At 42.9% G+C, this 27372-nt stretch overlaps 2 protein-coding genes across 5 annotated transcripts in view; one reads left to right on the top strand and one right to left on the bottom strand.

Annotated features, from left to right (window-relative positions):
- Positions 1-4302: 4302 nt before the first annotated feature.
- Positions 4303-20869, bottom strand: DRAM2 (DNA damage regulated autophagy modulator 2). The gene is made up of 9 exons (XM_013944062.2): positions 20819-20869; positions 16724-16812; positions 14341-14498; positions 13580-13647; positions 12881-13020; positions 10135-10312; positions 7111-7193; positions 5899-5991; positions 4303-5458 (listed from the first exon to the last, which is right to left on the bottom strand). The coding sequence occupies exons 3-9, from the start codon at positions 14469-14471 to the stop codon at positions 5351-5353; spliced, it is 801 nt and encodes a 266-aa protein (XP_013799516.2). The 5' UTR covers positions 14472-14498; positions 16724-16812; positions 20819-20869; the 3' UTR covers positions 4303-5350.
- A 39-nt stretch (positions 20870-20908) lies between these two features.
- Positions 20909-27372, top strand: part of CEPT1 (choline/ethanolamine phosphotransferase 1) — a 31180-nt gene continuing 24716 nt past the window's right edge. For 2 of the 4 annotated variants that reach the window (XM_067310795.1, XM_067310798.1), the window contains exons 1-3: positions 20909-20949; positions 22751-23152; positions 26541-26688. In XM_067310795.1, coding sequence (XP_067166896.1) covers positions 22757-23152; positions 26541-26688 — 544 coding nt within the window. In that variant the 5' untranslated portion in view covers positions 20909-20949; positions 22751-22756. The other 2 variants (XM_067310797.1, XM_067310796.1) reach the window with 2 other exon arrangements.

Genomic DNA, 27372 nt, shown 5'->3' with positions numbered 1-27372 from the left:
GGAGTGGGTGCTCAGGCCTGAGCTTAAATGGAACTCTGGCACCATGGACATAGGGTGTGGGAGGAGGTCCCAGGTGAGGCTGGTCAGGACAATGAAGGCCTGTAAGTGCCCTCAGGGCCATATAAGTTCTGTAGCAGGGAGGGTAGTAGATTTGGGAGAATCTTGCTTTGACTCTTTGAGTTCTTGGCCTTTTCTCAACCTCTGTCCCTAGCCAGCATCATCTGAACTAGCATGGCCATCTTCCTGTGGGGAGATGTGCTACCAAGGGCCCTCAGCAGATGAGGTAGAATATTGCCTATTGCTTAGCACAGTGCTTGGAGCAGCTGGGCCTTAAGCAGCCCCTGAAGAATGATCTTCTGGACTGATGGCAATGGAAGGGGGGAGGTGAAGGAGGCAATGCTGTGATGGGAGCATGTGACTCAGGAACAGCTTGCTGGGAGTATAAAGGAACCAGAGTGGTGTTTGGGGGCACTACCAAAAGCTATTGCTTTGATGAAGGGTGAGTGAGGAAGAAGAGGTTTTTCTTTCAACATGTGTTAAGGAAGTTGTTAAATGATGGACTGGATCCTGACAAGAGCGTGATGATCTGAAGTTGAACTTCTGTGGATCTGAAAACAAGCAAGAACCCCAGCAAGTGGTACTGAGCTGGCAGGGGGAAACCTGAAGGTGGTTTGGGTGAGCCTGTGGGGTCTTCTGTGTGTATGTTTTTGTTTGTTTGTTTTTTATCTGCAAATTCAAGAGTATGCTGCTTTTCCTTCTGGCTTTAAATGGAACTAAAACACTTCCTAGAGTTTGGACTCAGAAGGTCTCTTTATATTTGATGTATTAGAAGAATAATGTTGTGTCCCTCTGGAGTGGGGTCTTGATAGGATGTTACCCAAGGCTAGAGGCTTGGGGTTTGCTGAGCTTCCAGCTGTGCTGGTCTGTTGTGACCAACTAACCAGAGCAGTGTCACTGCAAAGAGGGCTGGGGCTTTCCAGAGCAAATATACCTCCTCTGGTCAGGTTGGCCAACACTTAGTGTCTGTGTTTGATAGCACTCCATGGGAGAGAGATACCAAACAGAGACAAGGGGAAAGCAATGCTGGACACCAAGGGAAAGGGGAGAAGAGCCCTATGATCAGGTAGAACCCTACTAGAGTCTTTTTGAGAAGCTGAACAAAATCACTGGGCTTTTGTTTCTCTAGTATCAGGAAAAGGGCATCTCCTTTCTTGCAGGGGTCAAGTCTCTGCAGACCCAGGGCAGTAAGAGGCTGTTGTGATGAACTCCTGGTTAAACCTTGTGCTTAATGAGAAGTAAATAAAGGTATGGAAAAAGGGGTTTCTGCTAGCTGAAGTTTCATATTTTATAGGTTGTAATAACTAACCTTACCATAAGGGTTTACATATTGCATCATTAGAGCGCATGTAGCTACATATGCAACTCTTCAGGGGGCCCTTGATCCCTAGGGATTTATCAGCAACTAATACATGATACTTGTGGAAACCTTCCCCAAGCTATGGAGCCCTGAGTGCCTGAGACTCAGTTAATGTTAATGATATCTGCTTGTCTTCTTACTCTAATGGCTTCGGTAGTTCATAAATTTGTTTTGGGTTTTTTTTTGCTTGCAAAACTTGTTTTCACACTGTGAACCATCTGAACTTTGCTGTTAAATAGGGCTTAAGGACAGCTGTTGTTTTTGTACTCTAGGTCTGTGTGTAATCAAATAATTAATCCTTTACATTGGTATAATTAATCCTTTACGTTGGTAGAATTGGATCAAGTATGTTTTGAGGCTTCTGGCTTGAGCTTGATGTGGGAGTGTACAGGTGTGGGAGATTGTTCCTATGAAAACAACTCAGCATAAACACTGATGCACATAGAGCATCTAGTACTGAAAGCTTTGTGGAGCTCAACATCTGGAGCGCACACTGACGAGCTGCAAGAGCAGCTTCAGGGCTGGCAGCACAACGTATGACATCTTTTGGAAGCAGCAAGAGGAATGAGCAGATGGCTTATGGGTTGGTGACTGCCTCGTGGGAGTATAGGCATACCTCATTTTATTGCGCTTCGCAGACACTGTTTTTTTTTTTTTACAAATTGAAGGTTTGTGGCAACCCTGTGTCAAGCAAGGCTATCAGCACCATTTTTCCAACAGCATGTGCTCACTTTGTGTCTCTGTGTCACATTTTGGTAATTCTCGCAATATTTCAAACTTTTTCATTATTATTATATCTGTTATGGTGATCCGTGATCAGTGATCTTTGATGTTACTAGTGTAATTGTTTTGGGGCGCCACGAACTGCGCCCATATAAGACGGCGAACTTAATCGATAAATGTTGTGTGTGCTCTGACTGCTCCACCAACCGGCCATTCCCCCATCTCTCTCCCTCTCCTTGGGCTTCCCTGTTCCCTGAGACACAACAATATGGAAATTAGGGCAATTAATAACCCTACAATGGCCTCTAAGTGTTCAAGTGAAAGGAAGAGTCGCACGTCTCTCACTTTAAATCAAAAGCTAGAAATGATTGAGCTTAGTGAGGAAGACATGTCGAAAGCTGAGATGGGCTGAAAGCTACGCCTCTTGCGCCAAACAGTTTGCCAAGTTGTGAATGTAAAGGAAAAGTTCTTGAAGGAAACTAAAAGTGCTACTCCAGTGAACGCACGAATGATAAGAAAGTGACATGGAGAAAGTTTTAGTGGTCTGGACAGAAGATCAAACCAACCACAACATTCCCTTAAGCCAAAGCCCAATCCAGAGAAAGGTCTGAACTCTCTTCAATTCTATGAAGGCTGAGAGAGGTGAGGAAGCTGCAGAAGAAAAGTTTGAAGCTAGCAGAGGTTGGTTCATGAAGTTTAAGGAAAGAAGCCATCTCCATAACATAAAAGTGCAAGGTGAAGCAGCAAGTGCTGATGTAGAAGCTGCAGCAAGTTATCCAGATGATCTAGCTAAGAGAATTGATGAAGGTGGCTACACTAAACAACAGATTTTCAATGTAGACGAAACAGCCTTCTATTGGAAGAAGATGCCATCTAGGACTCTGATAGCTAGAGAAGAGAAGTCAATGCCTGGCTTCAAAGGACAGGCTGACTCTCTTGTTAGGGGCTAATGCAGCTGGTGACTTTAAGTTGAAGCCAATGCTCATTTACCATTCTGAAAATCCTAGGACCCTTAAGAATTATGCTGAATCTACTCTGCCTGTGCTCTATAAATGGAACAGCAAAGCCTGGATGACAGCACATGTGTTTACAGCATGGTTTACTGAATATTGTAAGCCCACCGTTAAGACGTACTGCTCAGAAAAAAAGATTCCTTTCAAAATATTACTGCTCATTGACAATGCACCTGGTCACCCAAGAGCTCTGATGGAGGTGTACAATGAGATTAATGTTGTTTTCATGCCTGCTAACACAACATCCATTCTGCAGCCCACAGATCAAGGAGGAATTTTGACTTTCAAGTCTTATTATTTAAGAGATACATTTCGTAAGGCTATAGCTGCCATAGATAGCGATTCCTCTGATGGATCTGGGCAAAGTAAACTGAAAACCTTCTGGAAAGGATTCACCATGCTAGATGCTATTAAGAACACTCATGATTCATGGGAGGAGGTCAAAATATCAACATTAACAGGAGTCTGGAAGTTGATTCCAACCCTCATGGATGACTTTGAGAGGTTCAAGACTTCAGTGGAGGAAGTAACTGCAGATGTGGTGGAAATAGCAAGAGAACTAGAACTAGAAGTGGAGCCTGAAGAGGTGACTGAATTGCTGCAATCTCATGATAAAACTTCAATGGATGAGGAGTTGCTTCTCATGGATGAGCAAAGAAAGTGGTTTTTTGAGATGGAATCTACTCCTGGTGAAGATGCTGTGAACATTGCTGAAATGACAACAAAGGATTTAGAATATCACGAACTTAGTTGATAAAGCAGCAGCAGGGTTTGAGAGGATTGACTCCAGTTTTGAAGGAAGTTCTATTGTGGGTAGATTGCTATCAAACAGCATCGCATGCTACAGAGAAATCCTTTGTGAAAGGAAGAGTCAATCGATGCGGCAAAATTCATTGCTGTCTTATTGTAAGAAATTGCCACGGGGGCCCCCCCCCCCCCAACCTTCAGCAGCCATCAACATCGAGGTAAGACCCTCCATCCGCAAAAAAATTATGACTCGCTGAAGGCTCAGATGATGGTTAGCATTTTTTTAGTAATAAAGTATTTTTAAATTAAGGTATGTACATTTTTTTAGACACAATATTATTGCACACTTAATAGACTACAGTATAGTGTAAACTTTTATATGCACTGGGAAACAAAAAAATGTGTGACTCACTTTATTGCAATATTCGCTTTATTGTGGCAGTCTGGAACTGAACCTGCAATATCTCTGAGATATGCCTGTATTAGGGACATCAAGGCTACAAGGGCATATGTCATGCTCTGTGCTCAGTCTGGAGCTGGTTCTTCCCCCTTCCCTCTAGAACATGAGTTGAATGAGCAGGATGAGTGCTACATGCTCTGAATCTTCCTAGACCTGAGCTGTAGGGATGCTCTACATGTGAATTCTTGGACAAACCTGTCCCTCAGCTCAACTTCAGGTGGGCAAGAGAAAGAAGAACAAGTTTGGATTAGAGCAGTTTTATCCTGGAGCAGCCTGTTCAGGTCACTGTTTCCACTGACACTCCTTGTGATTCCTCTCCAGGAGGTACTAAACACCAGAGTTGGAGCATGGCAAGGAGTCACACCCTTTTGCTAAGACTCCTTGCAGTAAGAAGGGGAGCTGCTCAAGCAAATACTACCTGTCATCTCCTGTTCTCTGGAGGAAATTGTGGTGTAAAGAGAGGACTTTCCTCATGGGTGGCTGGAGTTGGCTCTGGTGTCCTTCAGCTGTTCGCAGAGACCTTCAGCTCTGGCATAGTGTATGTGTCATGGGTCAACTCCAGCTACCCAAACAAGGGTGCTACAATCATGGGAAGGATGATGTTGGAGAGCAGCTCTAGGCTGAACTTGGGGGCTATACATATCCAAAAGGCCTTGGCCTAAGAAACACTGGAGAGAACAGGGCAAGGGATTGAGGGGGATAAATTCTGTACTGCTTCTCCATTGGGTGTGGGGGAAGTGATGAGGAGACAACTTTTTAATAACCTTCATTTAATTCTTCCATGACATCTGCATGTGTTGAAATGTTACAGGTTTGTTTAAAATACTGATAACATTTGCATTGCTGAATGGGTAGTAGGTTAATAGCAAAGCCATTTATGTCAAGTTGAATACAATCACTTCATATTTTTTTAATACAAAATAAATGCTTAGAAATATCACTGTTATTGCTGCTAAATTCCTGAGTTATGTTGAGAACATGTTCTCTTCATTAGATACTCCCTGCTACCAGCAGTGTCTGTTCGTCAGTCATAAAGCTCTGCGGTGTGTTATAAAGGGTTTGTCCATGAAGGCTAACGACTGCACGCAAGGAGATTTTCTATATCAGAAAAAGAAAAGCAAATGCAACTTAGACATTTGTCAGTTCTTCAGCATGGACAAACAGTTTCTACAGTCAAACCAAATACCCTGAAATGCAGACCAGTTCCAGAACTATTAACCTGATTACCAAGCTGTTTTCCTAGAGTGACTCCATAACTTGCCATGCCATTTGATGGCAAACTTCCCCTGTGACTGTGATACAGAGCTTGAATTTCAGGAAGGAGGTGACTGTGTTATTCACTGCTGTTAACACATTAGGAGCAGATCCTACTGAGGAAGAAAGGACTGTATTTAATGATGTTCATGCTACAGGTCTTCCAGTGCTGACGACAGGGATATATACTGTTTAGTTTAGAAGCTGGTAAACACAGCCCATCTTGCATAATATCGGGTTATTTAGAGTTTGGTAAAGCGATGTTTAATGCAACTTCATTTTACCTGAAAGTCACGGATATAGGTGAGAAAAAAGCTGAGAAAGGAGAATGCTAATGACCACTCTGAGACAGTACTGATGATGTGAGCTGTGTAGCCCTGTATAAAAGAAGGGAGAAAAATCAGTGTGAGAAGCTACTCTTGAGCCTGCAATGGCACAAATAGGTGTGCTCTGATGACATCTTGCATTCACAACTATTCCCTGTGGAAAAGTAAATTCTCTGGACTATCTGCAGTCTTTAAGAGTGAAGTACTGAATTTGGAGTGAGAATGACCAGGAAAACATGGCTCTGCACAGCTGGGATCACCCTTGCCCAGAACTGAATCTCAAGTGGCTGTAAGTGAAGTGCCATAAAAAGCTTGACGTGGCCAGTAACAGAACTGCTTTACAGGAGTACTATCTTCCTAAAAAGATTGAGGTGCTCCCTTGGAAGTGAGCAGACTTCTGGGAAGCCCCTTGCACTTCAAAGAAGTGGGAGAACTCTCAACTCAGCCTGGAGAGTATTTTCTCCAGTAAATGCCCACCCCTCCAGCAGTGGCTGGAGAGAAGGGGGAAGGCCAGGGAGGTAGGCAGAGCTGTCAAGAAGTGTGTACCCTGCCCCCCCTTCTGCTCCACTTGGGATCCCACCACTGTGGGATACTGGTACTTATCACTTCAAAAGCAGCTATATTGTTTGTATCCTTTGACCTTTTTCTCCTCCTAACTCCACCAGACACCCATCTAACAGCAGTCAGGCACTCCTGCAACCAGCTAGCACATACAATTCATAATTTACAGTTATAACACTGACCGTGAATCTCTGACCAGACAGACCAGTATCTTGACAACAAGTTGAGGCAGTTCAGTTAATGCCCATGAGCTTAATTTAAAATAATGCTAAAAGCTGCAATTGTTTAGCTTCAGGCTGTAGTTACATACTGGCTCAACTGGTAAAGCTCACTGGTCCTGTCCCATGCAAAGTACTGAAAGCACAGAGCTATCTGCAACAGCAGTAAATTCCCAGATGCATTTGTCACTGACCTTGCAAATAATGTACATGTTCCTTCACTGGAGGACCCCAAAAGGCAAGCAAATCTGCACAGTGTGGTTAGGAGCCTTAGCTTACTGAGTGTTAGGTTAGGCTGTATTAAACTTTATCTAATGAACATGTTTTACAGTGCTCGGCATGGAGCTACTCCCATGAATTTGCTTTATTTTCTCCACTCAAAATCACTTACTTTCTCCTGTGGATCCCAGTGCAACTTTTGCACTAAATTAGTTCCATACAGGCCACTATATAAAATAACGGAGGAAATAAACACTGTAAAGGAATATGTTAAGGAAGATTCAAGACAAGCATTAGCAACATAGAAGTATCAAACTCAGCTCTGGATTGTTTCAGCCTGAGGCTGCATGGAGATTTCTGGGCGTTTTTTTCCCAAGGCCTCCTGACCGTAATGAATAGTAATGGTGATGTGAAGCAGACTGTTTCACATCATTCCCTTCAACCTGTAGGTTGTTCCAACAGTCAATTACTGTCACAGTAAAAAATTAATTCTAATCTAAAATCAATCTTTGTATTCTGGATGCTAGATCTTGTTATACCTCCTTGATCAGATATAAGGTCCTTATGAAAGCATTTAGACTATGATCAAATGTGAACCATATTATGCACCTTGAATTTTAAGTGATATTTTTCCAGTTTAATAGTGTCTGCACCTCTTTCTCTGATTGCTTTTCAACTTCTCAACCATCTTGAATTCTTGATGTGTGGATTATGCTCTGGCATTCCATATCCTTTGAAATAGTGCCAAATATAGGGCTATTAACCTTCCTGTTTCCCTTTTAGTCCACTCAGGGTTTGATAACTGGTTTGGTACAGCAGCCAAATAAAAACCAAACAAACACATAACAATGATTCCTTATTTGCTTGGAGATCTGAGGAGTTTCCGCATGTAGGAAAATACAAAATCAGCAGGCTACTCTGAGTTAGTAAGAAGCTGCATTTTCAACACCTTACAGAGGTGAAGATACACCACATCAAATACTACTGCCTTTATAAATGAAATTTATATCTTAATTAACTTCCTCAATCCTTAATGGGATTAAACATCAAGAGCCTCCTGATGTCCAAGATTAACTTTGGTGGTGAACAAGGCTGAACTTGCTGGCATGTTTATGCCTTTGAGCACGCAGACTTCCAAAGCTTATTAAAATTTTGATGTGAATGATCCAGGGAGCTCTTTGGTTAGTGATTTGAACACTGAATGCAAGATACCCAGTTCTGCTAATTAAAATGTCCAGTTTTAGTAGTTGTGTGTTACCTGCCTGAGGTACTAGTGAAAGAATTTAATCATCCAGATACAAAAATATCTGGCTCCCACCCTCTGCCTGCTTACAGAACAGGTAACAAACTGCTTTGCTCTTCCTGTGTTGTAAATTCTGTTGTTTCAGTCCAGCAGTGTGTCAGCAATTCTTAAGATTCCTTCTGTCCTCCAGTACCAGATACAACCATTTCACCCATGGCCATAGATTTCTCCCTCTTATTTTCTTTCCTTAATACATCTAGAGCTGCTAATGTAGAAAATACTCTGACAACTACCCTTTCCTTCCATTTTTACAGCTGTCTCCACTTCCTTCTAATTTTGGTTAGACCACACTGGTTTGAAAACTCTACAGACTTTGGGCTTGTGGCTTTCTTTTTGACATCTGTAAAAGGCTCTTAACTTTCATCTAGTTCATATTGTTCCATTTTAAAGTCTTCTCCTATTGTGTTTGGCTCCTAATTGTTCAAAGCTGAAAAGTGTGTTCTCCTCTAGCATCCAAAATGGCCAACTTGATGCAGGCTGTAATCTGTTTGGAAAAAGGAGAACTATACAACATCACAACTTTATTTCATGCTACCATGTAATTCTGCAGCTAACTCCTTGTTACCCACAATTGTCTTCAGTACTGAAATTCCCCACTGGACTAAACAGTCCTTGAGTTAGGACTATCAACTGGCTCTTCGATGTTTCAAGGACCGGACACGATATTTCTACTGCAGACTGAAATTCTCTGAAGTCATGCAGATGACTTCTTATTCTGTATCAAGACTCCTCAGTAGATAAGGATCCTTCTCTCTTCTTTATGCCTAACTGACAATGCCCAGACTATCACTTCTTGTCTGACTGGAACAGATTATATAATCTTGTAGTAGCAGAAATGGGAGCTCAGTGATCAGCTAGACTCTCTGCCAATGGGAAACTGGGTGTGTGGTTTAGTGTTGGTTTTGGCATTCAGCCTATAAATAAGTGGAATTGGTGGGGATTAAATAGGTGGCCTTGATTCAATTGTGGAAAGACAGCATCTAGTGATGATTTTGGACTCATGCCTTTGGAATGTAAATTCCAATCCTTAAGTTTGAGTCCTGTTTGACACGAACCTGAGTCATAATTTTCAAAATACAGTGTTTAACAGAGGTACTGCTGTGGTTCAGTTTCCTGATATTAAATGACTCTGGACAGAAGAAGGCTCCTCTTTCTGGAAGGGTTTGCCCACATTTCTTTAAAACCTGCAGCTGCTTCCAGCACTCGAGAAATGAAAATTACGGGAGATGATGGATTCCAGAGTCAAGGGAAGGTTGTAGGGAATGCCTGCCAGAAATTTCTTGTCTGTTGAACTACAGGATGGGCAGGGAAGAGATCAGAGGTCAAATTCCACTTCTGACTCAACCTTGGCAGAACGCTCCAGAATCTTCTCCCAAGCAGGCTTGAGGCCATCAAAGGCGTTACAGATAAATGCTAGCACTTTAAAGCTCCTCCGGAAGCCATCTGGCACAGTGCATCACTAATGAGCGCTGATAGGTTAGTGGTATTTTCTCTTCTTTTCTCTTTCCCACTAAACCCACCTGTCTCAAGTACACTTCCTTCTCCCCATCTTCAATAATCTGCGGTCAAGACTCCTTGCAATAAATTTTTATTTTGTCCTTTTCACTCCCTTGTGTGCATGGAGAGGGGAGAGGAGAAGGGTTAACCATCCCTCGTCTTTTACTAGCCAGTGACACACTAGTGGGTTTAACCTGATGATTCCCTTTATGCTAAAGTTCCCAGGTTGCAACACAGAATATGACTACATAGTATAATACAAGCTGTGTATCTAAAGATGGCAGGCCATCCATGGCATATTTTTTTCATACTGGCAGGTTAAACTAACTTATTTGCAAATATTATTGTGTGTAGAAGTTGCTCTATTCTATGGTCACACTTCAGAGCAAAGGATACTGCTTACAATGCTTGAACTACACCACAGTAACACTGTCAGTCGGATCCAAAAGATGTCTTTGCTGTGAATTTCTGGCTGCATCAGGTAGGATAGGATGGTCTGAACCAGCATATAAACAGCCCCTACTCCAAATGTCAGGCAGGCTCCAATCACATGTATGTAGTATAGAATACATTTCTAGGGAAAGAAAGTATTACTAATACATAACCTGTTTTAATTTTAAACTCGGACAACACTTCTATTTTGTAAACCTTTGCTTGGGACTCTACCCACTCAATTATCTTCTTGCATCTGAAGCTAAGCAGTTTTGAAACATGTCAGTACTGAAGATATTTTCTTGGAAATGCCACATAGAGTGAGCTAGAAGCCAGCACCTACCAGCCCTCTATATTGTTGCTTTTGGTAAGTTCTTGTGGCTAAGTTACAGATCACAGTAGTATCTTAACCACAGTAATTTATAAAAGCTGCTCTCATTAGCTGTATTCAAAGAAAAATGGATGGTAACACAGAAATTCGATGAAGGAATCCCTGCAGTTGGGCAGGTAAGAAGCATTATGACAGGCTATCTGTTGAGCTTTTCTGTCTCAAAAATTTGAATGTTTATGAAGGATAACATAATACAAGATAAACACAACACACAATCTAGTCCCCAAAATGATGTGAAAAATGAAATAGTTGGGTTTAGTCCTTTTCTGAATTGCTCGAATTTGAATATGCTTTGTTTGTCAAACTAATATCTTTGAATACTCAGAGAGAACAAGGTTGAATCAGAAAGTAATACTTTTCAAATTTAAAAAATAAATAAATAAACCAACACTTTAGGAGAGTCAAATGTCAAGTAGTAAAAATCCTTAAAACTAGAAATGATTCCAGCAAAAACAACCAAACTCACAATCTCCGCCATCAAAAATTAAGAGTGCGTTCTGTCTGTTCCTCTAATCACTGACTGGGCACAGTACCCAAAGGCAGAAAATTAAGTGCATCTTGCCAATCGTGCAATACAAAGCCTGGCAGCTTCACTGTACTCCCAGTCCTGCAGATGATCATTTTATGCCCTAAAGCATGAGATTATCTTGGTATTTTACCAAGTAACTACTAACATCAGGAATCAGAGTCATGCTTTCTTCACAATCTGAATGTGAACCTTAGAGAGCGCAAATGCATTTTAAGGTGTATCCACAGCAGTACAACAAAGATGGAAATTTAAATTGTATTTATGCTGCCAGTTAATAGCCAAAGGTGTGTGCTCTGAAAGCACGCACTGTTCAGTGATTAGGCTTCAACAGAGAGAAGTCTTCGTCCTGTATGAAAGGGAAATTAACAGCCATAGCTAGACTAGAGCAGTTGCACTGGTTCAACAGCATAAATCAAAATCCTTGCGAGTATGAGCCCTGTGCCATTGCTTTTACTCCCAGCCAGTGAGAATTGTTTGGAGCTCTCTGCTTGATGGTTATGCCCTCCATGTTCATCTTCACACATGTTCTTTCACGTTTTGGTTGTCTTCAGTATCTAGTGGACTTCAGGGATTTTTAGCTCCTTTTGCCTCTGGGATGGCCCCCAACAGAGCTCGAGCACCACTCAGATATGCTAGCGCATCACTAGCAACTTTTGTGTTGCTCAAGATTAAATGTCATACAAACTGGTTAAAAAATTAACCTATATTTTGATTATCTGGAAATCTATAAAAAGTAGACATACCCTCTTCTGATCAGTGGTGGAGGCAAATCATGGAGCAGAACACAACTTGGGCCCTCTTACTTGGTAGAGGAGACTCTGTGACCCCGGCTACAGCTAGGGCTGTAGAAAAGCAAACTGATTGAAGTCTCCAAGAAATGCAAAGATCAATGTGCTGAGCTTCCTAAGATGGGGTGTTGAAGCAATGGAGACCTGTGCTATTGGGAAAAGGGAAGTGAGGAAGGTAGAGCTTTCCTTGCTGCTCTCTGCTTCTAATCCTGGCCCTGATCCAGCAGGAGACTAAGCAGGTGCCACTGCAGCCTCTAGTGGCCGAAGGTACCACCACAGACAAAAATCCCCAAATCCTGAAAAAAATCCAGCTGATAATTAGTACGACAAGGCTGGTAACTGCACAACTTTCTTGCGTGTAACAGCCAGTGAGGCTCTGCTGATGGTGTGAATACTTGAGAGTATCAGGTTTTGGAAAAACAAACAAAAGAGGTATTGTAGAGAAAAATAAAAAAATGGAGATACTGGGAGGCAGAATTTCAAAAGCTGACTGAGATTGCAGTATTTTCAAGAACTGGGCAGGTTTTGAAGGAAAATACACTGAAGAGGCTAGATTTTTTAGAGCTAGACTTTTTGTGGGGTCAGCTGTTTTTGTTGGTGTTATTTCTGGTTATAAAAATTTTCTAATATTTGACATTTGATTCTCCTGAATCAAAATACAATATACTTTATTTGTGGTCTTTTAATCTGGAACTAAAACTTTCAAATGTTCTATGAGAAGGAGACTGAAGATGTTTGCTTTCTGGAAAACTCTTCTATAATGTTTTGGAACTTCATGAATGGCTGCTGACAAGTCCCAGTGGATAAAGCAAATAAGAAATATGTAAGAAATTCGATACTGAAACTTCAAATTTCTAACAGTTTTCTGTAGGGAATCTGACAAAAAAAACAGGTTTCCCCCAAAAAGTTTTGCTTCGAGCCAACCCCCCATATTTTATCAGATAACTTGGTAAACAAATAGAATTCTAGACAGCTTCAGAAAACTGCAAGCAAAGCACAAACCTGGAAATTTGCAATAATGCAAAGTCCAAAACAGCTCATCAGTCCTAGTGTAAGGCCAATCTTATTAAGCTTGGTGATCTTGGATTTTTCTGGATTCAGAGCATGAACTTGTTTATAACGGACATACATGGTAGCCATACCTATGAATGAAGAACCCGAAAGCAGTAAGATCTTAAGCTGACAAGCAGACTGTCCTTTTTAACTGGAAAGATGCTGAGTGACAAAGGCAATTATTTAAAATACAAAAGCTATGTTATTGCGCCCTGAAACAGAAAGTTGAGAACTTGGAAGTCAAAACTGAAATAGTATAATAATAAACACATTGACTTGCTAGATTTTCTGATCTCTTTCATTTGGAAGACCTACTAGGTTGTTCCCCCTGTCCCCCCTATAATTACAGCACAATTAAAGTGGATTGATTGCCTTAAACTTGCATTTCTATTTCTCTTACCAGTCAGGATTTCTTTTGAATGCATTTTTGGCCTTCTGGAATCTGGAACTGTCATGCTGGCTTTGTGGATAACATCCCTGCAAAACGCTTTCCTCTCAATTACTTAAGAGTATTAAGATTGATTCCTCAGAATTTACCTTTTGACTGAGAATTATGGGCTGTTTAATGATCTGAATATGGAAATTGTTTAAAATAGTGTGCATTCCAGAATTGCTTATAGTTCTCCAAGGACAACTTTCTATACTCACCCATGAAAGCTGAAATATTTAGCATGATCCCAAATAAGCATCTTTCAGGAGGTATTGTCCCTGTATCACTGGAAGAAAAAAATAGTGATCTCCATCTATACTAAAAATACTTGCAACACACCTTTATTTCAGTCTACAAAGAAACCATAAGAAATAGGTTTGCAAAACCCTCCCAGCTATTTTTCACTGAATTTTTCATTAAGCTATACTGTGCTAGTTTCCAGAGCTGTAGGAATAAGCATGGTAAGGACATGCTATTCTTAGAACAAGGAAGAACATACTTGGTATAGCTATTCCTTTTATATTTATCTTAATTCCATATAAAAGGTGAATAAAGAGTAATAAGATTGGAAAATGAAGAACTTGTAAAAGTGAAAGGTCAAAATTAAGGTCATATGTGCAGCCTTATTGCTATCCAGTCAGGAATGTAGATTACAGTATAGATTTACTGATGAAACCAAACTTGGTGACAGCAAGAAGCTTTATTCAAAACAGAGGGCTGGAGATGCACCCCCAATTTTCTCATTCACCATCATTTTAAGGATGCGTTCACAGAGCCACAACAACTTAAAGGTTAAACATTTGTGCAAAAATAGGTAGCTTTAAATAGACTTACTAGTTATTTATAATTAAATGTATATAATTTTAATTAAAAAAACCCTGTTGTTTAAAGCTTGGAGTGGGAGAAGAATTGGCAGGAGTGGGAGGGCAACTCAATAGTTAGATACAGTTAACAGTGCAATTGTATGAACTTTACTGACCTGATGTAGGGTACGAAAGGGTCGACATGGTGTAGGATGATTGCAGTAATGTAAGAAAATATAAAAGATGCAGCTGACCACACAACCAAAGCCACAGGCAAGAAAGAGAGGCCTTGCTGAAACCACCACATTTCAGTCTTGTCTTCTAACTCCAAACACTGAAGAATCAAATACATAAGTTTACTAAGACGCATCTCAAAATTTTTGCTTTTCTTGAGGCAAGCTGTCTATTCACAGTCTGCAGTGGTCAAGGATGACTCTTCACTACAAAGGCTATGCTGGGATGAAATGGATTTGATGTTGCTCTCAGTCCTGTCCTCCAAACCTGAAGTAACCACTTGATTTCACAGCACAGAAGCAATCATAAATAAGCAGAAATCACATCTGGAAATGTTTGTCCTGAAACTCTTAGATCATTAGAAAAAAAAACAATAGTGTCACTTTACTGCGCGTCTCACCATTTGTTGCTGCCAGAAGAAGGTCAAGTGGGTCACTGTGAATAATTGACTCCATTTTCTTCTTAACCTGGTGTCGTAACACCATGTTAAAATTAGTGAGGCTGACAGAAAAGGAAACGCTAATAGAGAATATGCTCCAATAGTGACAGTTTAATTGATAGTGGCTGTTGCAGAGCATCTAACTTCCATTAACAACCAACTGGGCAGACATGGGAAAAAAAAGACCTAAAATTACATTAATATTTGCACTCATCTAGGACCTGTCATACTGTGCAACTAAACATCTGTTATAAGTGTTATTCAAATAAGCTCACATATCTATAAGCAAAAGCTGGCTGCTACCAGCCACACTTTCAAAGTCAAGGACTACCTATTCCCGGTGGACAGCAGCTACCATGCTTTTACAGATGGGAGAAATTTCATTTACAATGGAGTTAAACAGCTAACTCAATGTTCATATGCTACCCAGTTTTTTAAGTCCCAGCCTGACAGCAAATCTGTGCCTCTACATCTGGTTCTGTCTGAGCAATAACATGTAACTGTGTCACCCTGACATGATGATATAGAAAGAACTGTGGCTCCTCTGTACTCTTGTTGCTGGAGGGGTGCAATTTTCTATTGGCTTGAAATACAAAGTTTGGCAGAATTTATTTGTTCCGATTCCTACGCTTGGGCCTGTGTTTTACCCACAAAATGATATTCCTCTGACGGAATTCCCTTTAATTCTCCCTGTTGAGAAAAGGGTGCAGAAAGTGTTTAAGTATGGTGAAACGGGAGACCGAATGGAACACGAAACAGGGAAAAGAAGAGAGGAAGAATGAGCAGTAGAGAGGATAGATCCAAGGGCATCCAGACAAAGCTCAAACAACAATAAGTGAGAAAAGCCAAATTCTCTTTGGAGAGAAAATAGGAATGAGCGCAGTACTGAAAGGATTTGAGGCTGATATTGCTTACGGTGTGAACGAGGGACTGAAAGGAAGGAGAAAGAGAAAAGCAAAAAAACCATAGGAAGCGTGAAGACTAGGGAGTCTCACAGGAAGAGAAAAGAATTTAAAACAAAAGTGGGTGAATCCGGCAACAGATCAAAACCGATCACATCTTTGCATCTTGCTCTGGAGACCTCAGTGCTCTTCTGATATGGACCAGCCGCACACTGCAGATTATTTGGTCACCAGCAGACATTTGTCTTTCCATAGCACATCATCTTGCTGACCTCTCCCAGGGTGCGTGTCATGGGGAGCTTGCAGAAGGCCAATTTGGTAGGTTCACCACATAATGCCTAACAGTCAGTACCCCTTGCTCATTTACCAGAAACCGGTCATTCACTCGGGTGCTTGTGCTCCTCCTAGTCTAGAATTTTAGGGGTTCTAACAATAACAGACGAGCTCTGGAATGACCCTGCAATGTGACGAAAGCCAGCTCTGTTACTAATAACTCTAGAAAAGAATATACAGATTATATCTTTGTAAAGTTAAAGGTTCAGCTGCTTGTAAGAAAGATGTTAGGTAGCAGGTAAAGGTATTTAACAGGAGATAGAGTGAATACGAAAAAAATGATTGAATTAAAGTTGCTTAATTTCTGATCTTTAAGATTTAATTTTTAAGGTATGCATAACATAACATTTGCCCTTTAATGCGGACTTTCATTTTAAGATTGTAACGCAGTAAAAATAATAATGAACTTAACTTCACAATCACATCTCTTGTATGAGTAAACTGGGAATCTGTATGAAAGAGAAATACATATTTTGCCTAGCATTATCCATTACAGATATATATCCATGAGAATGTAACTCAAAGCTCCTAGGGGTCAGTCTGATACTTACATTTTATTTTTCCTTTAACATTTTAAAGGTTGTGGTGTCTTAGCTTTTCTTAACTAATATACTTTTGCCTGAAAAAAAAGCATAACAATATGCCACATACCTGAGAATCGAAGAGAAATGTCACCTCAAGGGGAATCCAAAGTCATCTTTCTGGTGAAGTTCCCCACTCCCTTCATTTCTTTTCTACATCTTTGAGATATGAAAGAAAATAATTAAGCCATGATGTATTTCTATACCTTTAACTCTATACTGTTTGTTCTTTATCTGCTATTAGCCATTGCCGCCGACAGGACACTGGTTTAGATGGACCTTTGTCTTGTCTCAAAATGGCTGTTCCTATGTTCCAAGTGGTTTAAGAAATGAAATGCTGTCTTTGCTTAAATATATATGGTGGTATGACAGAAAAACAGAAAAATAGAGGTGTTTAAGACTTTCAGATCCAGAGGACTTGTCTATACCTACAGACTTAACTTGAAATGAGAAGCATACAAGAAAAAATGAAATGCAACTGTTTTAATACAATTAAAACCAGTGCCCATGATGATCACTTTCACCCAACGTGATGCTAGTGCCACACTAAATATGTGGCAGGATGGGTGCTGAAGCACACTAGAATGCAACTTGAATTTAATCACAGTCCCACAACTCCTGTCTCCCTTTCACATGAGCGACTGCCACTTTCATACAACAGAGACTTCATGAGAGATGAGACACTGTGCTGCATTCCTGATGGCTGGTGACATTTATAAGCTTGCAGAGATGTTTGCAATGTCTGGGTGCTGGGCAGATGCAGCTCTAGGGTACCACTGCCATGCAGATGCAACGGGACTGACGCTATGCTGGGGATAGGCTCGCAGACGAAGAAGATTCTCCATCTCCTGGAGTATTTGCATGCATATGCAGATAAACTAATCTGGACTAAGGTGAGGTTAGTCAAGCAGAACAGCTATTCCCAACTGCCCACCGGGAAATCACTCTTATTACTTGATAAATATGTCCGCACAGGCAGTTGATGAGCAGCGTCTATTCTAGAGCGAGCCCTGCTGCAGACAAGCCCTCAGTCAATTAAGATTCAGCATCTCTCTACAAGCTATCCTGTTACTCAGCCAAAACCTATGATCTACAAACAAATTATGAGCATTTTCATGTGGTCAGGTGTAAATAGCAGTGTGGTAGCTTCAATTGCAATCTGAGTGCTTTGGTGAGGCACAACTTTTTAACATGAGTATAGCTGCAGGCTGGTACATTCAAACGGCATGGCGATTAGAGCTGGTTTGTGCCCAGCTGGAAAATTACAGCTCCTGTCCTCTCTTACTTTTGGATTCATACACCCCAGACAAACTCTCCTTATGCTTGAAACTGTTTCCTAAATTTTGTTCACCAAATGCTCTCTCTCAGCTGTGCCAAGTTCTTCCCTGAATTATTCTAATCTCCTTTCATCTTCCTTGCCTTTTAAAATTTGAGTGTAAAGTGTAATTGAGTCCTTTTTCATGCATTATATAGGCAGAGTGTATATACAGGAAGCAGGAATAAGCAAGAACACTCTTTGTCCTATGCAAAGTGCTGCATACATTTATGGCGCTGTCTACCTGAGGCTGTCCAAACTTTCCACTTCTGTGGGTAAGTCATCTCACTGCCAACTCAGGGGGCTCTGAAGGCGGAGTGTCTGGGCAAGCACAAGCACATAAAAAAGCATCTGAAATCATTTGGAGGCAGGATGGAACTGTCTTGCAGCTTGCCAGCTGGACAGTCCTCAGATACAATTATTATTAATGCCTCATCCTGTCCTATTGTTTTCGGCAGTAAAAAGTAAAACAAAACATACTCAGCCTCCTTGTTTTTTCACAAGGTGCTTTGCCAACTGATTATGTAATAGCAATGGCTGGCCTCTCTTTTCAATATAAGTAAACATTTTCTTAAACACTTATCCTGATCTGTAGATATTTTTGTGTCCTCAGGAGTTTTGAAACCACAGATTAATTTCCACAGATCTTTCTTGTGAGATAGACATTATCAAATCATTATCAAGAGCAAGTCAAGGAAGTGCTTCAAAAGCAAAGATTTTAACCATCTTTGAGGTTTTTCTTTAAATGCAGAAGTGTTTAGCAGCATTCTGCACATGCTTGAGTATGAGGAATAGAAACTACAGAAGATGTAAGCAAAAGGTTTCTAAATGTCAATGCCCAGATGAACAATAGAAAAGGTTGCCTCAACCTGCCTCTTTCCTGCTTTCTCAGGAAGACAGGCAGAGATAAAACCATACTAAGGGACACTCGGTTTTTCTCCAGCAAAATAATCCAACAGACACTGTTGAAGGAATAAGACAAATTAATTTGCTGCATGCATTCCTAAGTGAGCACAAAGGTTGGATGGGGATGAGTCATAAAGAGACTGAACATACTCATTTGCGTAACTTACTGTCAGGGTCAAACTGATAACAACGGTTAAAGGTTGCTAGTCCTCAAAGGACTAAAAGTAAGAAAGTAGGAAATGTCATTAATGACAAGCAATTCCTTTTGAGTCTTTCATGGTACTGACACCAAAAAAAGTTTAAGACAGATGGTATTAAATTTTTTGGATATGAGGATCAGCTTCCAGAGAGGTGAAATGAGGCTTTTTATCACCTTGCTAACCCCCTGCTACCCAGAATGGTACGGTGCCAAACCAAACAGAGCCAGGCACAAGATACCATGATGTAAGAGTGTACCAATGCCTGCTTTTAGAAATGCAACACACAGTGATACTGCCCTGTTGCTACAACCGACTGAGGAGCTCAGTGCCCAGGATGAACGCATGCTACCTGTCACTCTGACCTGTCTAATCAGCAAAGAGTAGCTAAAAATACGTGAGTATCTAGAAGCAGAGCAAGGAGAGAGTTTGCCATATTACAGCAGGAGATCAAAGCTGCTGCAAGGTCACGGAGACTGTGCAGGTGCCTGTTGTGCTGGGGGCGGCTCAGAGCAGTGGGAGAGAGGGAGGAGAGAGAGGGCAAGGGAGGACAGAGGAAAGGTTTAAGAGAGGGGCTGGGCAGGAGGAGCAAGGAACGGAGGGGGAAATGGAGGCGCAGGGGAGAGGCCTGGGGGCAGGGGCCTGGGTGTGGGAAGGTAATGGGGTGAGATGAGAGAAGAGGCAGGGGGCTCAATGGGAGTGATAAGGAGCCATGGGGGCACCAAGGGTCGCTATGGGTGTAGGGGGACACTGGGAAGGGTGGCCAGGGTGTTGTTAAGAGTTGTAGGGTGTCACTGGACAGCGGGGAGGGTGACGGGGGGGGTCACGGGGAGGCTAAGGGACACTGGATGAACAAAACTAGATGATGTCTAAAGGTCCCTTCTGAACCTCGATTGCTCTGTGATTCTGTGACCTGGAAGGTCCCTGAGGGGTGACCAAGGAGGCCAAAGGACACCGGGAGGGTCCCTGAGGGGTGACTGAGAGTGAGGGGGGTGACCAGGGAAGTCAAGGGACACTGGGAGTGTCCCAGAGGGGTGACTGGGGAGGTCAAGCACATGGAATGCGTGTGGGCGGTCAATGGGAGGCCAAGGGACGCCAGGAGGGTCTCTGAGGGGGTGACCGGGAGGCCAAAAGACACCGGGAGGGTCCCTGAGGGGTGGCCGGGGAGGTCCAGGGCCACTGGAAGGCCTAGGGACACCCGGAGGGTCCCTGAGAGGTGACCGGGAGGCCAGGAACATCCGGAGGGTCCCTGAGGGGGTGACCGGGAAGGCCAAGGGCCACCGGCAGGTCTAGGGACACCCGGAGGGTCCCTGAGGGGTGACCGAGAGGCCAGGGGATACGGGAGGGTCCCTGAGGGGTGACCGGGAAGCCAGGGACACCCGGAGGGTCCCTGAGGGAGTGACCGGGAGGCCAAAAGACACGGGGAGGGTCCCTGAGGGGGTGACCGGGAGGCCAGGAACATCCGGAGGGTCCCTGAGGGGTGACCGGGAAGCCAGGGACACCCGGAGGGTCCCTGAGGGGGTGACCGGGAGGCCAGGGGACACCGGGAAGGTCCCTGAAGGGTGACGGGGGAGGTCCAGGGACACCCGGAAGGTCCCTGAGGGGGTGACCGGGAGGCCAGGGGACACCGGGAAGGTCCCTGAAGGGTGACGGGGGAGGTCCAGGGACACCCGGAAGGTCCCTGAGGGGTGACAGAGGTGCCCGGGGTCGCGGAGGGGCCGTGCCACCGCCCCCGGCAGACGTTTACCTCAGCCGTTTCCGCGCCGTCGCCATGGCGGCCCGCCCCGGCCCCGCCCCGCCCCGTCGCGCGCCACCGCCGCCTCCTTTCCGGCAGTCGCAAAAGGGGCGTAAAGCGCCGCCCAGTGCGCGGAGGTTGAGGTAAATGCCGGGTGCCCCGCGGTCCCGGAGTGTCCGGGCGGGCTGCGGGACGAGGGGGGGCCTCGCCGTCCCGTTCCGTCCCTCCGCGCTGCCCGGGGCGGGCCGGGGCTCAAGAGAGTGGGGGGCGCCGTCTGTGTGGGCGCGTAGGGGTGGGGGGTCCTGGGGGCCGGGCCTGGGCCTGCGCCGCGGTGCCGGGGCCCCCCGGGCGGGGTGAGGGGCCGCCGCCTCCTGCGCGGCCGGGGCGGCGGGGCCGAGCGGCGCCCTTGCCCGGCCTCCCCTCCCCTCCCTCCCCCGGCTGCTTGCCGGCGAGCAAACAGGCGCGGGTGAAAGTCCTGCGGGCGCTGGGCAGTGCGGGGTTGTTTGCTCTGGAGGACGAGGCAGTGTCTGGCTGCTTTCCCTGCTTGCTCGGGGCAGGGCCGGTGCGAGCAGCCCCTCGGTAAGAGGGAGAAGCGTAGAGTTTAGGGTTCTGTGCTTCAGCTGTTTTTCCTGGTCGTCCTGGACAACACCCACTGAGGCCTCCTAGGTGACTAACTCCCATTCCCTGATAGCAATGGGTGTGAGTCGGCCTGCTCCCAAACTTATCAAGCTCCTGCATAAGTGAGGCCCTGTTTGCTTGCAGTCTCCTCTCTTCCTGCTGGAAGGCTTTTCTGAGTCTGGCTTTCCACGGTCAGGAATTGCCTTAGTCAAGCCATGGAGGAGGGAGATGAGAATACTTATTCTTATGCCAATGTCGACCTTAGATTTATGTAGGTTATTTTCTCTTCCTAGCATGGGCCCTGTCATCTTCCTCTCTCAGGCTTTATTCTGCTGAATTTAAGAGTTATTTATTTTTTTCTTTTTCTGGTTGACTCTTGTAGATAAATAGCAAACCTTCCTTATTAGCAGCCTTTCTCTACTGCTACTTTTTTACTTCATTTGGAGTGCTATGTGTTTCTGGTCGCCTGTCTCCAAGAGAGATGGAACATCACAAGGGTCCCTGTTTATATGGGAAATGCTGCTCCTGACCTGGCTTTTCCTTTTCACAACTGTCTCATGCCAGTGTCATTGGGCTGTCTTTGACCAGCTAAAGCTGTTATTTCATAGCTCCTACATATTTCTTGCCCATCCTGAATGATGTACAGATAATCAGCTTTCACCTGAACCAGGTTAAATTAAAAAACAGAACTGCGAACTTAAAACCACAGCAAAGCAAAATAAGCACTTTTTTTTGCTCATGTTTTGTTTCTTATAACTGCCTTTAGGTGGTTGTTCACCTTGACCAAAGAGGCAAAGCTGCTTTGAGCTTGTTGAACTTGAGACTTTTCCCGAATTTCCCTCTTTCTGATAGTCTTCAGATTTTTCTGTATTTGTAGTATTTTTAGTGTCTTCACTTGGTAAGCTAAGAGGTATGCATCTGTTAGATAGAGGTAGCTCTCCTAGGGGAGAGAGGTGAGGGGTCTGAGTGTGCTTTAGTCTGTAACATAAGTCAGTAGTGTGATATGTTTCAACTGCTGATGAAATGCAGGCTGGTGAACACAGGATATTTGCTTCAGTAGGCAGCAGGAAAGGTAAAAAAAGAAGAGAGAGGAAAAAAAAAAGAGAAGAGCAGCTTACCCTTTTGCAACTACATTGAGGATACTTCTTCCCTATTCTCTCTTCAACAATGCCCTGAATATCTTTCTTTTCTAAGGAAAAACTGTTTTAGCATCTTTTTGGTTTGCTAATGGCAAAGGAAATGCTCTTTAGAGCAGTGCTTAGAAGTTTTGGGTTACTTTAAACCGTACCTGTGTTCTTCAATATGTCTAAACCCTTTATATTGCAGGATCTTATGATTCTTCATAACAGCTGTTACCTGCCAAATAAAAATTCTGAGGCCAACCGATCCATGAGCGGGCATCGAAACATAAAGAGGCGATGTGGGGAGTCACACTTGGAATCCCCTGCGGGCTGCGGTCACGTTCCTGCTGCTGGATGTGTGTTAAGCAAACTAGTTCAGTTGCCTACACCTCCATTGTCAAAGCACCAGCTAAAACGATTGGAAGAACACAAATATCAGAGTGCTGGACGATCCCTGCTTGAACCGCTAATGCAAGGTTACTGGGAATGGTTAGTCGGAAGAGTTCCAGCCTGGATTGCCCCAAACCTGATCACTGTCATTGGACTGTTAATAAATATATTTACAACTCTGCTATTAGTGTATTACTGCCCAACAGCTACAGAACAGGTAAGCATCAGGCCTCTGACAGTTTTAGTTCGTATTTATTGTGATCTAGTAGCAGCTGGCACTGTTCTTCTGTGAATTCTATTTGTGGAGAACTAGTTCTCGCTTAACAGGCCACAATTTTCATGTTTATGCTGTTCTTCGTAAATGTTTGCAATGTACTTCTAATGTGTGCGTGCCTCCATATGAGAACTTGCATGCAAAAAGAGCACGTGTGAATTTTTGGGTTAGCACGCTGCTTGCTGAGTGAAGCAGCTGGGTTCTCCGGGGGGCTGGCGAAAGGGGTGTCACAGGCCAACAAGCACTGTGTGAAACGGGGTCTAGCACCGAAATAGCTGTTCTGGTAGCAGCTGGGAGGGACCTGCTGCAAGAATGCTGCAGCCTCCCAGGATACGCTTGAGTTCGTGTGCAAACAACTAAGAAACGGAGCTGCGACTGTCATAACATGTATGGCCTGTGCAAGTGTTGCCTGTTTACTTTCTCTGTGTGTGACAAGGTTAGTCACCTTTTGGCTTTGTCTGATCTAGAGTTACCACACAAAAAGAAATGCGAGTTGAATCGATTGACGGTTAATTGAGTCTGCCTGTGAACCCAGCTAGAGTTACAGCACAGCAAAGAACTCTAGATCAGGCAGAGGACTGAGCACCAGAGCGGTGCAGCTTGGGAGAGCACGGTAATCTGCTTCCTCCCTGATTTACGTGACTAAACCTAGCTTATTAAAACAAACACACACCTTTCTCTATCCCATCTGGGGCCCTGGCAGATTATATTGCTGGGTAGCCTGTATTAGGACCTTAGATACAACGTGCTGTGAACTGTGGGAACACAAAATTGTTTTCTTGAGCAGTGTGCCACCTGAGTAGTCTGTGATGTGAGAAGGCTGGATGAAAGGCAGAGGATCTGCTCTTTATTCCGAGTGCACTAAAAGCTCATGACCTGTCTGCAGGAGAATTGTGTAACTTCTTGTAAAGTCTGATTTCAAGGGTACAAAAGTCTTTACTAAGCATTTCAAGTTACTAGTTTCAAAGGCTTCTCTTCCTCAATAGAGAAGCCTTGTAAGACGCTTGAAGACTTTCACTTTTGTGCACTGGGAAAGCTTTATCGCTTGAATATTCATAGTCTGAAAAGCTGCTCATGCCTATATGGATTGAAAAGGGGACTTATTTGATGCAGAAAATATTTTACTTATTAAATAGCCTGGGAACATCTTGAGTTCAGGTTCTCAAAATGTTTAAACTCCTACATAACCGAGTCTAGTAGCTGAGGTTGGGGGCATATTTCGTAATCAAGTGACATATGGTTTGTTTCTACCTGGACTCTACAGAAACACATTAGAGGTTGGAACATTCAGCACTGTGCATCCCAGTTGCATATATGACGTAGTAAAGTGATGTTTACCTCTTCTTCTAGAAATCTGTTGAAATAGTTTTGCAATAACTTGTGAGATTTTGCAAGTTTAAAATGAAAAGTAAATATTAAGTTTGAGCGGTGAATACTTCCAGCGGCTCCTTCCTTTTCAGGCTACGGCATCCTTTCTTTTAACTTTCAGTCTACTCAGATAGCAATATTCCCTGGGGTTGGGAGTTTGGGATTCATTTCAGTAGAGAGACTTCAACCTGTCTCTACTTCAGCAACTTAGCAGGTAGTATAGGCTGCTGAACCAGAGCATAATTAACATCTAGAATGCAGTTGTGTTCTGGGTGGTAATTAAACTTCTGAAGTACAGACTAAGCTACGCTCTGTGTCAGAATGTCATGTTGTTAGCTGCAATCTGCTGTATTAAAACACTGTTGTATATTTAACAGTTCGAGAGTTACTTTGTGCTTAGTGAATGGGATTGTTTTCTCACTTCAGCTGAAAAATGACTTTCTGCAGAGGTAGCTTTCAGCCCTATCTGGTTTGCCATATGGTGCTGCAGCCCTGCCTGCTGGCAGGACAGGGAGGATGTCATCGAGGTGGCAGAGCTGCAAGCTTGTGCTTTTAAGTGTCAAGTAGCTGTCTGAGAAGAAAATAGGGCTTCAGGATTCCAGAAACACAGTTTACTTCTGAAAGCACTGTTGCTTTCAGATGTAAATAGCCTCTTTGTAACTTATTCTTAGTTGTACTTTTTTCAAAGGCCAGTTGGCACTTCCAACTGATTGAAGGTATATCTAGGGGAATGGTAGCCACAAAGAAAACAAAATATGGATTCTTCTACTGTCTGCTTAGTTTGGGACAGGGGGGAACCCAGCTAGCAAAGCACTGAGCAATGGAACTGCACTTTCTTTTTTGGTTAAAAAGAACAAAAGATTTGGATAATAGAGGGAGCTGTGAAATCTTATGCAGGTACAAACAACATTTAGTAGAAACACACACTGATAATGAAAGTAGTGTTTAAGAAGAGTCCACAGTCTGATTTTTTTTTTTAAATTTATAGAGAAAAAAATTACATGACCCGAAAAGGTAACTTAAACATTGAGTGTCAAATCTATATGTGAGAAATAGAAATGGTATCACAGGTTGGGATTCCATAGGATCACAACCTCACCTAAGCATGGTCGTGTGGGGTGACATGTTCTCCCTTCTCTTGTGCTAGTTTGTGCGAACACATTGCTAAAAGCAGAGCACGCTGCCAGTTTTCAAGGCAGGATGAACTGAAATCTGTTTTATATAGATAGATTAAAAAAAAAAAAAGTTGCTCTACAGGGTGTGAATATTAAGGGTTATTAAACATAGATTTTTGTGAAGCTCATGTTGTCTGCAAATGGAAGAAAAATCAGTGGTGCTGTACTACGGAGTACCAAAGTTTTAAAAATCTCAGCTGACATAACAGCTAAACCTTAACTCCAACAATCTGAGCACGATGCAATGACACTGCTCTCAAACAAGCGCCCCTGCAGCCTGGTAATACCCTGTATTTGGTAGTGTTTTAGTATGTGACATCTCGTTGAGGTCTTCTCAAGATGAGCGCTGTGCTCCTGAGGCAGTTGTATGTCTTGGGGGCTAAGAAAGCGTTCAAGTTCCTAAATCACTCAGATGGCTTACAAATTCCCCTACAGGAAGCAGAAGCTAGACAAGAGCTTAATTGTGCCCAGCTTTGCATATGCGGTGCTATAAATTTTTCAGATGTACGGTGAAGCTTTTCTTCCTGCTTTAGAAAATTTGCTACGCCTATTAATCTAAAATAGTGCTTTCCGTGTCAGTTTTTTGCATTTCATGTGTCGTAAACCCCCTCTGCCTGCCCCTGTCAGGACTAGCTGTTGAAAGGTGGAGGGTCCGTGCATGTAATTTGTAGATTTTTAGGGGGGAAGTGTGTGCAAATGAACTGTTAAAGGAGGGTGTAAGATAGCCTAAATAAAACAGGCCTTAAGGTTTAAAAATCTTTTACCATCACTGATGATTTCTTTCTTAGGCACCTCCCTGGGCATATATTGCTTGTGCATGTGGCCTTTTCATTTACCAGTCTCTGGATGCTATAGATGGGAAACAAGCAAGAAGGACAAATAGCAGTACTCCGTTAGGAGAACTTTTTGATCATGGCTGTGATTCACTTTCCACAGGTATTGTCATTTTTTAATTGAAGTATGAGGGTTAAGTGACTCTCCTTCTGTATTCCAGATTTGATCCCTGAAAAGTCTTGCTTTACCTGTTGTTGAAGAAATGGACAACTGATATTGCTGACTGTGTAGCTTTTCAGTCAACTCTCCTGTCTGTATACAGTACTCTTAATTAACTGAATACGACCTTTCTTGTATTACGCTGACACTGAATGAATTAAGGATGTAACTAATTCAGTCTGAGCCATCAGTTTTCTCTGTATACTTTCTCAGTGTCAGTTTTGAAAATTTACTATAAGAAGCACACAAAGTGCCTTTCCATTTTGTTTTAGATCTAACTTATGTATAACAGTTGCAAGACCAGATATTGAGCCTGAACAGCGGGACAGTAGAAGTCCAAGTTTAAGACTAGTATGAATAAGATTGGTTCCTTTCACGGTATGCAGAGTTCATTCAGCCAGCTGGAAGTTGAGCCCCATTTCAAAAGAAGGGATCAGATTATTTTGATTACTTAAATTCTAAAGCTCTTATACTTTAAATTTTTATAAATTGTCTTGTGTTTAAAAAAAAAAAAGCATATATACCTTATGAACCTTGAATGACAGACATTGGATTTTCTCAATGTCATGACAGAAATGAAGAAAATGGGGGGGAAAAATGTGTTCAGCAAGCCTTGGATATGTGAGA

This window comes from Apteryx mantelli, chromosome 25 (genome assembly GCF_036417845.1).
Source record: "Apteryx mantelli isolate bAptMan1 chromosome 25, bAptMan1.hap1, whole genome shotgun sequence".
In the NCBI taxonomy this organism is placed as follows: Eukaryota; Metazoa; Chordata; class Aves; order Apterygiformes; family Apterygidae; genus Apteryx; species Apteryx mantelli.
This window is presented reverse-complemented; position numbering and strand designations above follow the sequence as displayed.